Consider the following 18,154-nt stretch of genomic DNA (forward strand, 5'->3'; position numbering starts at 1 on the left):
TTTTTTTTCTTTTTTTTTCTCACATGGACAACACCGTTACCGCCCAAATACTCATTTTACACGTGAATGGGGTGAGACAATGTGAGTAAAGAGCCGTTTTCAATGCCTCAGCTTCGGGACACCCATAGCGGGACTCGAACCAAATACCTACTGTAGATAGTTCGAAGATGACGTCACTCAGGTCTTTGTTTTTGTATTTTGCCATCCGCGTTTATGAGTAATGCTCACTGAACTCTATTAACCTGACTATAAACGTTCATGGATACACACAGTTTTGTGTGTTGGTCCCCTACACTTCCGGATGGCAATGTTATGAGCTTCTTAGCCAAGCGCATACTATCTATATATACTCGCGTCCAAAAGAAAGTTCAGTTGTTTTCTTTTGTTGTTGTTGTTTTGTTTTTGTTTTTGTTTTTGTTTTGTTTTTTCGTTTTTTTTTCTTGTTTTTGTTTTGTTTTTGTTTTTGTTTTTTTGTTTTTGTTTTTTTTACATGTTAAGAAAGTTTCTCGTATTTCATCTCATTTTAAAGAATGAATGTACCTTATAAAGGTGAAATTTTTATTCATTTATTCATTCATTAGTATTACAGGTACGGTCGTTTAAAATGTAAGTACAAATTTTGGCTGTCTTAAAAACACAGAATAAACGCTTGAATTGTCCGAGCGTCCCAGCGTTTTACAGATGTTTTCATGTACCAGGATAGGCTTCAACAATCGTGATGTCACATCCCTTGAAATGACGCATAGTAACTTAGTGACTGGCTCTAAACTATCGGAACAATGGCGGACGCCCTTATGAAATACTTCTCCGACGAGCATAAAAGTGTATCCAGAGGAGAAAAACATTATAAATCTGATCATGTTTTGACTTTTACACATTCTGATCACATGACATGCGAAAAAGTTCTCGCCAGTATGAAGAATAAAAAGTGTCGATTTTCTTTGTTTAGAACAAAGCTGCTGGTTGATAGGCGGACGTGACATCAGACTATTGAATCCAATTGTCCGAGTCAGGTCCAAGTTTTTTATAGATGTTTTCATGTACGTACCAGAATTCCATTAGTCGCTGTTGTTGAACGGAATTTTCGACAATGACGTCACCTTATTGTTTATTTACATTTAAAGTGAAAATTCTGAGTGTAAAAAAAAAGATTCAAAAGACTAGATATCTGATTTTATATCATGACAGTTTATTTAATATTAATTGCAACTACAAAAAAATCCTCTCCCCCCCCCCTCTCTCTCTCTCTCTCTCTCTCTCTCTCTATCTATCTCTCTCTCTCTCACTCTCACTCTCTCTCTCTCTCTATCTCTCTCACTCACTTACTCAATCACCACACACACACACACACACACACACACACACACACACACTTATCATAACCCAAACACAATCAAACACACTCTCGTCACAACTCAACCAACCTCTTTCCAATTAAATTGTTTCTCTTTCACTCAAGTATATCAGTAACTTTTTTAACGGGAATAATTTCTCCATTCAACATAGACTTGTTAGGCCTGATAAGTATCCAGGTGTAGAGGGGTAAAGGCTGAAATTCCAGCATATGAAAAACAAGAGTATTCAGCCCATCTTCTGATATTTTTTCTCTTCCAGTCTCAAGCTTACGATTCCTGAAAAATTTAATAAAATAAGCAGTAGAAATAGTCAGAGTGAATTCTAAGCTGATAGCATCTGTTAACTGTAACACTAATCGATCGAGAATTTTTTTTAAAATTAGATTTTTTATATAGCGCAATATCCACTAAACGTGCTCAAAACGCTTTACAGGGGGTCCTTTGCCAACAGCAACACTTAACATGTAGGATGTGACATGACGCCTGTAAGGCGATTTTACATTTTTTTTTTTCGGACAGAGACAACGCTGTAAATGGCAAGGTACTCATTTTACATCTGAGTACGGTGAGAGAATGTGAGTAAAGAGTGTTTTCCAAGGACTCAACTATGCCCGAGCGAGGCTTGAACCCAGGACCAACCGATCCGAAAGCGAGTGTCATACCACAAGACCACATAGCGGCACAATAAATGTAACCCACCGCCTCAAACAGATTTTAAGCGTCTATATATGGCCTTCTGATCGGAAGGTCCGGGGTTCCAGTCCGACTTTGAGCGGCGCATAGTTGAAACCTCGAAAAAGGCTGTTTACTCACATTCTCTCATCGTGCCCAGGTGTAACGTGAGTATCTGGCAGTTAACAACCTATTCACTGTCGGAAAAAAAAGTAAATATCGCCCAACAGGCCACATGTCTCGTCCTATATATATGTTAAGCGTTGCTGTTGGCTGGAGACCCGTTGTAAAGTACTTTGAGCACGTTTTACTGGATATTGCTCTATATAAATGCTCAAGCTAAAAAAAAAATGGTGTCGGTGTCAGTCGAGTTGTCAAAAAGTAGTTTTAAAACCAAAATGATCTGAGATGTGTCATTATTTTTTTTTTCTTCTTAGAATCAGAAAGTGTAATAGCCCTTGTAAAGCGCTTTGAACACATAGGCATTGCGCTATATTAAAAAAAAATTATCCCAACATATGTACTGATTATGATTTTACACATTTTTGGATAAATTCTGCTATGAATATGCATAATTGAGCTTTGAGCTTTTTTATTCTAGCGCAATATCCACTAAACGTGCTTTACAAGAGGTCCCTGGTTAACAGCAACACTTAACATTTAGGAAGGGACATGACGCCTGTTAGGCGATATAACAATTTTTTTCGGACAAACGCTGTTAACAGCCAGGTACTCATTTTACACCTGAGTACGGTGAGAGAATGTGAGTAAAGAGCCTTCCCCAAGGACTCAGCTATGCGCCGAGCGAGGCTCGAACCCAGGACCTTCCGATCCGAAAACGAGTGTCATACCACTAGACTACATAGCCGCACAATAAAAATAGATTTTATGCAACATTATGTAACATTGTAATCGGTACATATGTTGGGGTGGGTTCGATTTTTTTTGTTTTTTTATATTGAGCAATATGCATGCGCTCCAAGAGATTTGCAAGGACTCTCAAGCCAACAGAAACATTTAACATTTAAGACAAGACATATTCATGCGCTCCAAGAGCTTTGCAAGGACTCTCAAGCCAACAGAAACATTTAACATTTAAGACAAGACATATTCATGCGCTCCAAGAGCTTTGCAAGGACTCTCAAGCCATCAGAAACATTTAACATTTAAGACAAGACATATTCATGCGCTCCAAGAGCTTTGCAAGGACTCTCAAGCCAACAGAAACATTTAACATTTAAGACAAGACATATTCATGCGCTCCAAGAGCTTTGCAAGGACTCTCAAGCCAACAGAAACATTTAACATTTAAGACAAGACATATTCATGCGCTCCAAGAGCTTTGCAAGGACTCTCAAGCCAACAGAAACATTTAACATTTAAGACAAGACATAGCATTTATAAGTGCTATTTACATCGCTTTTACATGCCAGTTATTCATTCATCACCTGAGTAAGGTGAGAAAATTTGAATAAAGTGGCTCAGCGGTACGGTCTTTGCTTTGTACCCGGAAGGTACCGAGATCGGTCACCCGCGCTGTCTGGCATTGAGCAAGTCACCTCGCCCTAGCTCAATTTGCGGCGCTGCACTGCGGCTGACGCCTGGGTTATTCCAATCTTCCCTTGGGATAGACCCTAGAGAAAAATTTCCCCTATGGAACGAATAAAGGGAATTTTATTTTATTTTATTTATTTTTCCAATGATTCTACTTTGTACCGCTCAAAATAGGACTCGAACCGAGAGTCTATATGTCAGAGGTTGTGTGTTACACCACAAGACCACAAAGACACACTGGTAGTGGTGATGACAATGATAAGGCATTACGTAGTAATCGAGGCGACCAAAAGAGATGATGATGATGATGGTGATGAGGTGAAGGGGATGGAGGTTGATGAAAAGGAGGAGATGAGAAGGAGAATTGTATTGATGGTGTTAAATATGGTAACTTACAATTTCTTGCAAGATGATGTTGATGTTGATTGAGAGGTGAGCTTTTTTTTAAGAATTAAGATAAATAGACAGAGACGCCAATTTTAAATTTGGCTCACAGAAGTTTCAGACACCACTCGTAGGAATTTCAATGCCGAAAGAGGAATTTCCGCACACAAGAAAAAGGAATTGGAATGGTATTTGGCATTGTGTTTACGTTTTGTATACTTCTAAATAGATAACTGATTAGAATTATACTATGATGAAGTAAAGCACCAAAATCAAATGGTAGAGATTGTAGTACTGGTGGTAGTGAGGATGATGTGGTGTTGGTGGTTGTAGAAATAGTGGTAGTGATGATGAAGATGTGATAGTGGTTGTTGTTGTTGTAGTAGTAGTGGTAGTAATGATGATGTGGTGGTGGTGGTGGTTGTAGTAGCAGTGGTAGTGATGATGATGTGGTGGTGGTGGTAGTGATGAAGATGAGGTGGTGGTTGTAGTAGTGGTGGTAGTGATGATGTGGTAGTGATGATGATGTGGTAGCTGTTGTAGTAGTATTAGTGGTAGTGATGATGATGTGGTGGTTGTAGTAGTAGTGGTAGTGATGATGTGGTGGTAGTGGTTGTAGTAGTAGTGTTAGTAATGATGTGGTGGTAGTGGTTGTAGTAGTAGTTGTAATGATGATGTGGTGGTGGTGCTTGTAGTAGTAGTGGTAATGATGCTGTGGTGGTGATGGTTGTAGTAGTAGTGGTAATGATGTGGTGGTGGTGGTTGTAGTAGTAGTAGTAGTGGTAGTGATGATGTGGTGGTGGTGGTTGTAGTAGTAGTGGTAGTGATGATGATGTGCTAGTGGTGGTTGTAATAGTAGTGGTAGTTGCAGTGATGATGATGTAGTGGTGGTGGTTGTTGCAGTAGTAGTGGTGGTGATGATGTAGTGGTGGTGGTTGTAGTAGTAGTGGTAATGATGATATGGTGGTGGTGGTGGTTGTAGTAGTAGTGGTAGTGATGATGTGGTGTTGGTGGTAGTTGTAGTAGTAGTGGTAGTGATGATGATGTGGTGGTGGTGATTGTAGTAGTAGTGGTAGTGATGATGATGTGGCGGTGGTGGGGTAGTAGTAGTGGTAGTGATAATGTGGTGTCGTGGTTGTAGTAGTAGAGGTAGTGATGATGATGTGGTGGTGGTGGTTGTAGTAGTGATGATGATGTGGTGGTGGTGGTTGTAATAGTGATGGTAGTTGTGGTAGTGGTAGTGATGATGATGTGGAGGTGGTTGTAGTAGTAGTGGTAGTGATGATGATGATGGGGTGGTGGTTGCAGTAGTAGTGGTAGGGATGATGGTTATAATTCTAGTGGCAGTGATGATGATGTGGTGGTTGGAAGGGGGGGGGGGTGTCCTTGGAAGAATTTGACCTCACCGGAATTTGACAGAAGTTGCCCGGAACCCGGAATTTTTTGTTCCAGACCAGAGTTTTTTCAGGTGAAACCGGAGTTTTGGAATCACTGAATAGACTATCAATGACAATTTCATTTTGATGTGTACAAGGACAAGATCATCCGGTTTTGTTTTGACTCAAGGCAACAGTTCAAGGTTTCGCTCGACGGCAGATGATGGCTTAGATGACACTATAGTTTTTAAATTACCTTTAAATTATTTTTCAATTGCTAAATTAGATTTTAAAAGATACACACAACAAACATCATGGTGGGATTGGCAATCACAATGAATATATATCCATGAACAGAAATAATAACAAACGCGATAAATTCATTGTATCAACAGGTAATCCAGCGTAACTGTGGTGTGTAGTGTGTAATGTGTACACACAAACTTTGTTGACAATCAAATATCGCGGGGTATTAAATTTTAAGCCCAGCAGAGAACTCGCGCAATTCGGTTGGACAGGCCCGATACTATTTTTAGAAGGCCCTGGTAGTAATAGACTCACAGTTTTCCTTGGTCCACGTTCTCTTCTCGTCCATGCCTCATCATTGTGTACCGAGACACTTCCTTGGAGTAGCGGTCTATGCTGTAACCATGGCGACGGATCCTGGAATAATAGAATTCGGAATAGTAATGGTTTGGTTATATAAAGTAACGACTGGAGTCTGGAGACTGAGCTGAAGGTGAAAGAGGGAACAGCTTGGAAATGAGGAGGGTAGCCCAGAATCGTGTCCGGTGGAGGAGCGAAAGACCTGAGTAAGTAAGTAGGTAGGTAGCTACATAAGTAAGTAAGTAAGTAAGTAAGTAAGTAAGTAAGTAAGTAAGTAAGTAAGTAAGTAGGATGGTAATAGCTGCAGTTATAAATGTATTGGTATGGTTATCAGATACCTAAATTCATTCAATATTTGGTTTCCATGTTTGATCACGCTTGACATGACAAGTTCGAGTATAGCTTGATTGAAGATATCGTACCTAAAGGACCCAACACATTATATATTTTGTTTCTCTTTAATACACTCAACCCTAAAAACGAATATATCCGTAGTATACCCGGGGTTACTTTTACCTCATGCCTATTTATTACATTCTTCTGAGACAAATCATAGGCGTAGTATCAAAGCTAATGTTCTTAATTTTTACATGTTAATAACTAGTAGTTGGATAAAACGATTTATGTACATGCTCATTTTTAATACATATTTTTCCAATGTTTAAAAGTAGCAAAAATCTCTAGGATTGAGTGAGTTAATACACTCTGTGAAGAATTCATTCTTTTTAACCATTTGGGCCACATCTTATTTTAAATGCTGAGAGAAACTAGGGTCAAGTCTCTCCCATATCGTGCACCAAGGATTTTGTGGTGAAATTGCTCTGGTGTAGCGTCACTTTTTCTTGGAGGGCGACGATTTTTTGTGGACCAAGGAAACCTCCCTCTAACTAAACATGTAAGATATTGCTGATAGCTGTACTTTAACTTTAAAGTCACACAGCAGGGCTGGGAAATTCTGTTGACGGAGACACCCTATAACGTATATTTTTTTACAAGGGTTCCTCAAGTCGTACACAAGGGGGGAGGGGGGGGGGGTCGCCTCATGTCGTACACTTAGCTTATCCAGTCCTCAAGCACCAATATCTCATATGCTACAACGAAGTTAGATTAAAATATTATAATAATTACAGTACGGTAAAGGTTCTTTTTATTTCAGTACTATTTATAATGACATTTTAGATATCCTTTTCATCACAATATAGACAAAAGGTAACCTTATGTTAAGATCCATACCGTCAAGATCACACACATTATATTGAGTTATACAGTGAAGGGGGTGATGGTAGGTACGTATATTTCAGAAATGAGATTTGTGGACGTTTCGAGTTATCCCTCCATCTACAATTACCCTTCATCACTTTTTTCAATTATCCAAGGTATTCAAAAACCCACATGTCTAAAATTTTGGAAGAGACGAAACATACCTGTATGACATATCATCGTCTTCGCCTCCCCATCCAAAATACATGTTTGGGAACCCATTGACCTTTTCCATCATTTCAGGGGTCAAGGCCACCACGCCTCCAAATAAATTCTCATACATCAGGCTGAAACAAAAATTTATATGAAGATGAATAAACCAACAAATGACTTTTGGATATATATATATATATATATATATATATATATATATATATATATATATATTATATATATATATATATATATTGTTCTTAATAAAGGAAGCAGGCCTGTCCTGGAATACAGCCACCGTAAAAGCAGCCGATCGCAAACAACAGAGATGCCTGGCGGGTGGCCTATTTACCTCAAGCCCCGAAGAGGATTAAATAAGTAATCACCTAACTGCAGGTCTAAAAACAACAACAAAGAGCTGAGTGACGCCAGCTTCATTCATTTTACAGTGTCGCCGGCTTCATTCATTTTACAGTATTACCGGCTTCATTCATTTTACAGTATCGCCAGCTTCATTCATTTTACAGTGTCACCGGCTTCATTCATTTTACAGTATTACCGGCTTCATTCATTTTACAGTATCGCCAGCTTCATTCATTTTACAGTATCGCCAGCTTCATTCATTTTACAGTATCGCCAGCTTCATTCATTTTACAGTTTCACCAGCTTCATTCATTTTACAGTTTCACCAGCTTCATTCATTTTACAGTTTCACCAGCTTCATTCATTTTACAGTTTCACCAGCTTCATTCATTTTACAGCATTACCGGCTTCATTCATTTTACAGTATCGCCGGCTTCATTCATTTTACAGTTTCACCAGCTTCATTCATTTTACAGTATCGCCGGCTTCATTCATTTTACATTACCGGCTTCATTCATTTTTCAGTATCGCCAGCTTCATTCATTTTGCAGTATCATCCAGTTTTTAAAACAGTAACAAACAAACAAACGGAAGCAAAACACAACTTACGTGTCACCAAGCGTATCCACCAACATGCTGAGATGTAAAGGCTGGTCCTGGCAGAGATACATGATTCGGTCATCCAAAGGTAAAAGGTCAACATCGTGGAATATGAAGCAGTCAATATCATGAAGTTTGTTCATCTTGTAGAAGCCGATGTTGAAAAGCAGAGCCCTGTTGAAAGGCGTACCCTCTTCCTGGAAAGAAGCCAAAACAATTGGATTCAATATTCTGATGTCACGTCTTTTGCAATGTGACTAATGACTCTAATTCCAAGCCAGCGACCTCTAGTAGACAATGCTCCGAGCACATGGAGAAATGATGATAAAAATATAGATCTTCCCTATTAAATGGATTGTGCCCTGACATTTATGTTACAATCTAATTTGATAACTAATTGTGACCAGCCGTTTCAAAACGGCATTATGTTTGAATTTGTACGTGGGGCTATGTGGTCTTGTGGTATGACACTCGCTTTCAGATCGAAAGGTCCTGGGTTCGAACCTCGCTCGGCGCATAGTTGAGTCCTTGGAAAAGGCTCTTTACTCACATTATCTCACCGTACTCAGGTGGAAATGAGTACCCGGCCGTCAATAGCGTTGTTTCTGTCGAAAACAATATGTCATGTCTCATTCTCAATGGTACGTGTTGCTGTTGGTCAGAAACCCTTTGTAAAGCGTTTTGAGCATGTTTAAGGGATAATGCTCCAAATAAAAGCTCATACAATTAGACAACGAAGCTGCAACATGACGAAGTCAGATATTTCAAGACACCATCAAGACAACGGGGGTCCCGATAGCTCAGTTGGTAGAACACTCGCTGCACAAGCAAAGGGACCAAGATCAAATCCCGGGTGCAATCGAGATTTTTTCTGACCCCCTCTCCTCTGTCCAACCAGCAGTGAATGAATAGCTGACTCTGTTAGATTTGACGGAAAGTACTTTGCGATATACTAGCGTCCTATCCAAAGGATAGCAACCGATTGCTATTGTCTGTTTCACGCTATAAAAACGGGGATAAACTCCGGCTCCATCGGCCCAATGGCTCTGAAGGACTACTTTTTAAAAAAAATTCTTACCTGTTCGACCACGACAATATAATACTCGACATTCTGCCTTTGTAGAAAAGGGTGCATGTGTTGTAGGAAGAGCTGCAGGTGGACTTCCCTGTCTCTGTATGGAACTATCACAGCAATGGTCTGTGTTGGTCTGGGGATGAAAGACGAGAACGTCAACTTACACGGTTATATATATATATATATATATATATATATATATATATATATATAATATATATATATATATATATAGAGAGAGAGAGAGAGAGAGAGAGAGAGAGAGAGAAAGAGAGAGAGTTAAAAGGGGGTCTGACAGACCAAACGCAGAGCGAGTTCTTAAGTTCTCTCTCTCTCTTTCTATATATATATATATATATATATATATATATATATATATATATATATATATATATTCTCTCTCTCTCTGTGTGTGTGTGTGTGTGTGTGTGTGTGTGTAGAGTTATAATGAAGTGCTTACCGGCAGTCCGTGGGTATGTAATGTCCTCCAAGCTGTAACTGGTCTGAGAGATTTGTCACCAGTAATTTCATACCAGGGAACGAGGAAAGCTCCGCTTCAATTGGGCCTCCTGGAAGAAGGAACCATTTAAACATGAAATGTGCCCGCCAATCGTCTCAAGGCTGTACTAGGTCCGGATCAACGTGTACATATATGCAGGTCTGACACTCGAACCCACTTATGGGCCTAGTTTAACACTGTTGCAATGGACAATATTTTGAGTCATTTTTTTGTTGGTTTTTTTTTTTGTTTTTTTTTTTTAGATTTCCATTACAACAATGAGCCCATAGGGAATTGGGTTATCAGACCTGCAAATAATTGCATGTCGATCGGGATTAATCTGATGCGTACAACTCAATTAAAATATAAATCTTGAGTAAAAAAGCGTGCCTTATCTCAGGAGAATTGAGGTCTCGATAGCTCAGTGGGTAGAGCACTCACTTCAAACAAACATTATTATTTCTTGTCCATATACTGTTAAGAATAAATCTAGAATTTTTGACTTTATTCTTCTTCACTTTTTGCTGGCGCTGATATAACCAAAATTAAATGTGCCGCAAAGCCTTTAAGAATAAACAAACTAATTCAAAGGGTTGGAATATTACTGTGACGCTGATATTTAAGATTTTATATAGCGCAATATCCACTGAACATGCGCAAAGTGCTTTACAGGGGGTCCTGGCCAACCGCAACACTTAACATATAAGATGGGACATGACGCTTGTTCGGCGATAATATTATAATTTTTTTCGGACATAGACAACGCTGTTAACGGCCAGGTACTCATATTACACCCGAGTATGGTGATAGAATGTGAGAAGAGAGCTTTTTCCAAGGACTCAACTATGCGCCGAGCGAGGCTCGAACCCAGGACCTTCCGATCCGAAAGCGAGTGTCATACCATAAGACCACATAGCCGCACAAAAGCATCGTTATTTCATAGATATTCTTACCCGACGATTGATTGGTAAGATTTTGCGAGGAACTACTTTGTCACCTTCGCCAAGAGGTTTCTTCCTATGTATTTGAAACTGGTGATTTTGGACTTGCATATCTTTCCACTGTCCTCTTTGTTTCCATATATCAATTATTCAAGCAATGGGAATTTAAGTTTATGGAAGTTAACCCTACTGAATGCGCTTATTTCAATTCTAGTAAAATTTATTCAGATGAAAGATACCGTTTTGAGGCAATTGGCCACTTATTTCAAAGATAATCTTACGCGGCGATTGATTGGTTAGATTACTGCAAGGGACTACTTTGCCATCTCTGCCAATAGTCTTCTTCCTATTTAGATCTCTGGGTTTGGGGCTTGCATATTTTTCCAGATTCCCTTTTTCCATTTCTTCAAGTTGTTGAGGCTTACTGAACAACCAAGATGGTGTGAATTCAAGATTGGATCCTGAGGGGGGAAAAAATATACAAATTTCCAAAAATAACTAAGCTGACGTGTACTTATTTGCAGGTCTGACAGCCGATCTTTTTATAGGCTCATTGTTGTAATTTAAATATTGTCCATTGCAACAATGTTAAAACAGGCCCATAATTGCTTTTCGGTTATAAGACCTGCTGATGTGTACATATGGAACTAAACTTTTTTAAAAGCACAGTATTTGATTACATGCAGTGACTAATATTATATGAATGCCAGTGCACAAAGGACACCTAACAGACGACTAGTACTCTATGAAATGAATATATGGTTTCATAATTTGACCTGATGAAGGAATAAATGAAAAACTGACTCGCACTGGTGCGCTATGACAATACATCCATGAAAATGCGCTATACAAATGTTCCTATATATATATATATATATATATTATATATATATCTTGGGTCAATTCCAAGGGAAGACTGGAATAACCCAGGCGACAGCCGCAGTTCAACCCCGCAAATCGAGCTAGGGAGAGGTGACTTGCTCAAGGCCACACGTCGCAGCGGTGGGTGATCGAACTCGGTACCTTTCGGGTACGAAGCAAAGACCGTACCGCTGAGCCACGCTGACCCCTTAACTGAAGAGCATTTATTTGTTTAACTGCATCCTCGTTAATGCTAGCAATCGTTTCTAAGTAGGGGTGTTTGTGAGGCTATATGGTATGACATTCGCTTTCGGATCGGAAGGTCCTGGGTTCGAGCCTCGCTCGGCGCAATGTTGAGTCCTTGGAAAAGGCTCTTTACTCACATTATCTCACCGTACTCAGGTGTAAAACGAGTACCTGGACGTTAACAGTGTTGTCTCTATCGAAAAAAGTGTAATATCGCCTAACAGGCGTCGTGTCTCGTCCTGCATGTTAATCGATGCTGTTGGTCAGGGATCCCCTGTAAAGCGCTTGAGCACGTTTAGTGGATATTGAGCTATATAAAAGCTCAACTTTGGGTGAACCAGATGCCAAAATGTTAGGTTAAAGTAAATAAAGCATAAAGCCAACGAAACCAAAGTATATCCTAGTTTCTATAGTTTGAAACGGACAATAGCAATTGTTTGATATCCTTTGCATAGGGCGCTAGTCCGTCGCATGGTACTTTCCGCGAGATCTAATAGACACAGCAACCAATAACTGCTGGATGAAAAGGTGGTGGAGACAAAAACATCTTGACTTTACCCATAATCAATCTTGTTTCCTTTGCTTGGGAAGCAAGTGCTTTACCAACTGAGCTATCGGGACCCCCTTGTAGTAAATAATGTGACCAAAATAAATGAGAGATGTCAGTTTCTGTGATTATTTGAAGTTATCTTGCTTTTTGTCTTCAATAATTAATATATTAATTATGCCCCTCCGCCACAACATCATAAGATATCGTCGCCTAGGCATTCCACGAAAGAATGTATGGATAATTCATCAAACAAGATGATGTCTGATGTTAACAGGAATCACCCATGTTGAGCAAACTGGGGGTTAATAAATTTTTATCTTTAATAAGACCAGACCTGCCTAGTACACGAAAAATTCGTAGAAATACGATATGTTGGCTCCATCCAGCTACAGACTTGCATAGGTCTCTTTGACTCAATAAATCTTGTTGAAAAGGAAACTCTAGCTTCTTAGAACCTATATTCGTGAATATGGAGCATTTTTGGACCATACTGTGATCAATAAATTGTTGTTTTTTTTCTAAAGCTATTTAAAGTGATTCCCCCCCCCCCCCCCCCCCCCCCTTTGCAAACCACGAATTTTTGAAATTTCAAGTGGGTAGCTCTGAATAAGATACACAAAATAAACCCAAATTTCAAATTAGATTTGATTCTATAAATTAATCGAATCTGTTTTAGCTTTATCCCGTCGCAACGTCGATTTGAGTAGGTAGGTTGTAGATAAAAGTTTGATAAAATCTTTTATGAAAACAGAAACATGATAAATATATATGCAGTGGAAATCTGCATAAAGTAAAAACTCTTAAAGTCAATTTCTTGTTAAAATCAACACCTCTCGTTGGTCCAAAATGGTCTGTTCGTTATCTGACTGTGTTCCATTGATAATGGATAAAGTCAATCTTGCTTTAAGTCAACCAATCTTTCTGATATGGTGCTGTTGGCTTTATAAGGATTCCACTGTACAATGATGAAAGGAACGTCAATGTCTATGATGATACAGTGTCAGAAACGAAAGTGGAAAATAAATGTCTCAAAATTATCGTTTCAACATTATCATTGTAATCAAGACTAATGTACTTTAATTTCTTCATTCTTTTACCTGTACTATCAGAACTTATAATGAATAATATTATGTGTAAGTATTCAATGATACTACCGCTAGTAGTTGCAGTAGTAGTCTTCTTCTTCTTCTTCTTCTTCTTCTTCTTCTTCTTCTTCTTCTTCTTCTTCTACTACTACTACTACTACTACTACTACTACTACTACTACTACTACTACTACTACTACTACTACTACTACTACTACAACTACTACTACTACTACTACTACTACTACTACTACTACAACTACTACTACTACTACTACTACTACTACTCTACTACTACTACTACTACTACTACTACTACTACTACTACTACTTCTACTACTTCTACTACTACTACTACTACTACTACTACTACTACTACTACTACTACTACTACTACTACTACTACTACCACTACTACTACTATTGCTAGTAGTGGGAAAAAAAAGAGAAATTAAAGACAAACCTTCTTCTTCGCCGACGGACACATGAATATTGTTCCTTCTTGGGTTGACGGAGTGAATGAAGAGTATAAAGAATAACAGAAAGGCGACGATGAGTAGGAAGACATAGAATTTTCCTTTCCAAGTCGGACAAGCTCTGCAGCACTTGTTGTAGGTGTAGTGTAGAATGCTCGGGCCGCTCATTGTGGGAACGTACTCACCTATTATGATTGCAAAGGTATTTGTGGTAGAGTTCGTTGTAGTTTGTAAACATTGCAAGACTTTGACTGCATGTAAGCTATAATATATAAATGATGCTGTGATAATTTGGTACACGGCACTATAAAATAATATGGATGAAGGGTGTGTATTTTTGTTTCTTTATGCATGTGGTGTTAATGAGTTGTGGTGGTGGTGGTGGTAGTAGTAGTAGTAGTAGTAGTAGTAGTAGTAGTAGTAGTAGTAGTAGTAGTAGTAGTAGTAGTAGTAGTAGTAGTAGTAGTAGTAGTAGTAGTAGTAGCAGTAGTAGTGGTGGTGGTGTTGGTGGTGGTGATAGTAGTAGTTGTAGAGGTAGTAGTAATAGAAGTAGTAGGTAGTAGTAGTAGTAGTAGTAGTAGTAGTAGTAGTAGTAGTAATAGTAGTAGTAGTAGTAGTAGTAGTAGTAGTAGTAGTAGTAGTATAGTAGTAGTAGTAGTAGTAGTAGTAGTAGTAGTTGTTGTGTAGTAGTAGTAGTAGTAGTAGTAGTAGTAGTAGTAGTAGTATAGTAGTAGTAGTAGTAATAGTAATAGAAGAAGTAGTAGTAGTAGTAGTAGTAGTAGTAGTAGTAGTAGTAGTAGTAGTAGTAGTAGTTGTTGTTGTTGTTGTTGTTGTTGTAACAGCGCTTGATGGTATATTATCTACAATTTTATATTTATGACTTTGGTGAAGATTAATGAAAAGCTTAAACATAACAACAAAGATTTAATTGAAAAAAAAAAAAAGCAACAAACAAACTCAACAATAATATTCTCTGTCAAGATGAATAACTATTCAATTGAGGTTTAATTTTCAAAGTAAATAAGAGCATCGTTCTAAATTTCATGTTTGTTTGCAATCGACGTGTGCATATATACAGGTCTGACATCTAAACCCACTTATGGGCCTAGTTTAACATTGTTATAATGACAATATTTTGCTATTTAAAAAAATATATATATTTTGAGATTTCCATTACAACACTGAGTCCATAAAGAATTGAGTTATCAGACCTGCAAATAAGTGCACGTCGTTTCCAGTGTATCAAACGAAACGGCTCACAACACATACAATATTCCCAATGAACCATAAAATGCCTACACTGTTGTTTAAAAAAAAAAAAGAAAAAGAAAAGACGAAATGAAAAGAAGAAAAAGATCGCTTACAGATAATCCAAATCTGTTCCGACGAAAAAAAACAAAATGAAAAAATGAAAAAAAAGCTACACACTTCCCATCCTTCTTATTGGCCTGAATAAACTCTTGAATTTAAACTTCGCCCCCCCCCCCCTCCTCCTTCTCCTCCTCCTTCCCTCCCCGTACTCACTCTTCTTTTTAATGTTATTGTGAAGTGTTTTTAGCATAAAGTTAAAGCACTCACCTCCCTAATTCCAAGTCATAATAAAACAGAAGACATTTTTATCTATAGAATGTTCTTAAAAATTGTCATAACCATTCCATGAGAAAGCAACAAGCAAAATCTACAGTTTATAACGTTACGACCATAATATCCAAGTGAGTGAATGATGAAGAAAACATCCAAATAAATCTAATACAATAATCTTAACATCCATAATTTGCCCTGGGAATATTATTCTAAAAGCACCGGTTTAGTATGTCTCAACAACAGTAACATGAAAATAAGAATATTTTTATCTATCTCTCTATCTATCTCGCTTAACCTCATTCACAAGCTGCGAGCATACTCATCTTGCTTCCACCACAGACTTATTTTCTGGAATCAGCTGTTCGTTTTCGACGTTAAACCAGAACAGGTTTGTTCTTATTCTCCTCCTCCTCCACTCACCTCTCTCCACCCTGACTCACCCCATCTCTAATCCTTTACTCACAACTACTGTACTCTGGAAAAACCCATATTTTAAAATTTGGCCAGAAAACCCGTCCTTCAAAAATCGATCGATTTAAATGACCATCATCTTGGGGAAAAAATCTCAAACCTGGGACTTCGTAAGGTTCCAGGTTTGAGAGTTTTTTTGTTTTTTTTCAAAGATGAAGGTGATTTAACTCGATCGATATTTGAAGGACGAGTTTTCTGACCAAATTTTAAAATATGGGATTTTTCCAGAGTATGGTAGATCGGACTTCTCTGGTATAGTCCCATAATATAGTCTCACAAATTAGCCTATGCTACGTCGGTCTAGCTATCGGCCACGAACTACAACTGCTGTTTACTACAACAACCTCAAACATCATCTCACGTACATAGACGTAGACTAGGGTTAACAAATTCATTGCTCACTACGCACCACGCTGATCAACGATCTTGACGCTTAATAACATGTTAACTGCCGTACTCTGGAAAAAAAATAATAAAACATGGATTTAAGAATTTGGCCAGAAAACTGGTCCTTCAAATATCGGTATGTTTAAATGACCTTCATCTTGGCAAAGACAAATTCTTAAACCTGGGACTTCGCGAAGTCCATCTAAGTCCCAGTTTTGAGAGTTTTTGTCAAGACGAGGCTAATTCAAATCGATCAATATTTGAAGGACCAGTTTTCTGGCCAAATTATTTTTGAATAAACTTGAAGGCTGGTTTTCAAAAACTCGTTAAATCGGTTTTTCTACTTTTTGAGATTTTCCATCCATGACAAAAATTAAAATGTAAATTTTATATTAATTAAGCATCAATTGGCACAAAAATAATCCCCATGACAAAAATTAAAATGTAAATTTTATATTAATTAAGCATCAATTGGCACAAAAATAATCCCTTAGATTTGTGTGAATTTGGAGTTTAAATAATATGATAAAATAATAGACGTAATGAGAAATTTTAGGGGAAATAATTCCTCACTATCTCAAAATTGGGAAAAACGGAGTTAGGAAGTTTTGGAAAACCACTCTTCACTTTTTCTCCAGCGTACTGCATGCAGTAACAGGTTAAGGGTGCCCCCCTACCATGCACGAAATCACTCCAAGATCCAGAACGAAAAGAAGCCTCCTTCTATTCGGCGTGCTTGCCTTGCCTGTCGTCTCTCCCATCCCAAAAATCCAAATCCAAAAACTCTTATCTTTTAATCACATCATGACTCGTCTGTTTTTAATGGAAAATACAAGATGCGATGTAGATGGAAAAAAATAATCCCAAAAGGGTTATTTTTAAATAACAATAATATGAGAACATGGAGAGAAATAGAAGAGAGAGAGAGAGAGAGAGAGAGAGAGAGAGAGAGAGAGAGGGAAGAGATGAGAAGAGAGAGAGAAAGAGAATGGAAGAGAAGAGATAGATAGAGAGAGAAAAGAGAAGAGAAGAGAAGAGGAGATAGATAGATAGAGAGAGAGAGAGAGATAGAGAGAGAGAGATAGATAGATAGATAGAGAGAGAGATAGAGAGAGATAGATAGATAGATAGAGAGAAAGAGAGAGAGAGATAGAGAGATAGATAGATAGATAGATAGAGAGAGAGAGAGAGAGAGAGAGAGATAGATATATATATATATATATATATATATATATATATATATATATATATAAGAGAGAGAGAGAGAGAGAGAGAGAGAGAGAGAGAGAGAGAGATAGAGAGAGAGATAGATAGATAGATAGATAGATAGAGAGAGAGAGAGAGAGAGAGAGAGAGAGACTAGTTAACGAACATAGAGAAACACAGACTTACACTCCCACTCTCACACACACATCACACACACACACATACATATCCACACGCACACACACAAACACACACACACACACATACATCCACACGCACACGCACACACACACCACACACACACACACATACATCCACACGCACACACACACATATGCACACACACACAAATGCCAACACCTATAGATTACCATGAAAAGTTGTGTTCATACCAACGATATTGTTCTATTTTTGCAGATGAAGACGTTGAACTTGGACTCGAGCCCTTTT

At 38.2% G+C, this 18,154-nt stretch overlaps 1 protein-coding gene across 5 annotated transcripts; it reads right to left on the minus strand.

Annotated features, from left to right (window-relative positions):
• Positions 1–1,167: 1,167 nt before the first annotated feature.
• LOC144967506 (beta-1,4-galactosyltransferase 1-like) lies at positions 1,168–15,996 on the minus strand. Of its 5 annotated transcripts, none has more exons than XM_078904873.1 (9): positions 15,635–15,996; positions 14,044–14,241; positions 11,120–11,299; positions 9,859–9,967; positions 9,402–9,531; positions 8,333–8,520; positions 7,372–7,494; positions 5,903–6,004; positions 1,168–1,631 (listed from the first exon to the last, which is right to left on the minus strand). In XM_078904873.1, the coding sequence occupies exons 2-9, from the start codon at positions 14,222–14,224 to the stop codon at positions 1,451–1,453; spliced, it is 1,194 nt and encodes a 397-aa protein (XP_078760999.1). In that variant the 5' UTR covers positions 14,225–14,241; positions 15,635–15,996; the 3' UTR covers positions 1,168–1,450. The 5 variants fall into 5 exon arrangements, with proteins under 5 accessions (XP_078760999.1, XP_078761003.1, XP_078761002.1 ...); XM_078904877.1 differs by having other exon boundaries at positions 15,936–15,986; XM_078904876.1 differs by lacking the exon at positions 15,635–15,996 and adding an exon at positions 15,421–15,574.
• Between the last annotated feature and the right edge of the window lie 2,158 nt (positions 15,997–18,154).

Source organism: Berghia stephanieae, chromosome 3, assembly GCF_034508935.2.
Source record: "Berghia stephanieae isolate SIO BIC M18660-M18661 chromosome 3, UCSD_Bste_1.3, whole genome shotgun sequence".
Classification (NCBI taxonomy): Eukaryota; Metazoa; Mollusca; class Gastropoda; order Nudibranchia; family Aeolidiidae; genus Berghia; species Berghia stephanieae.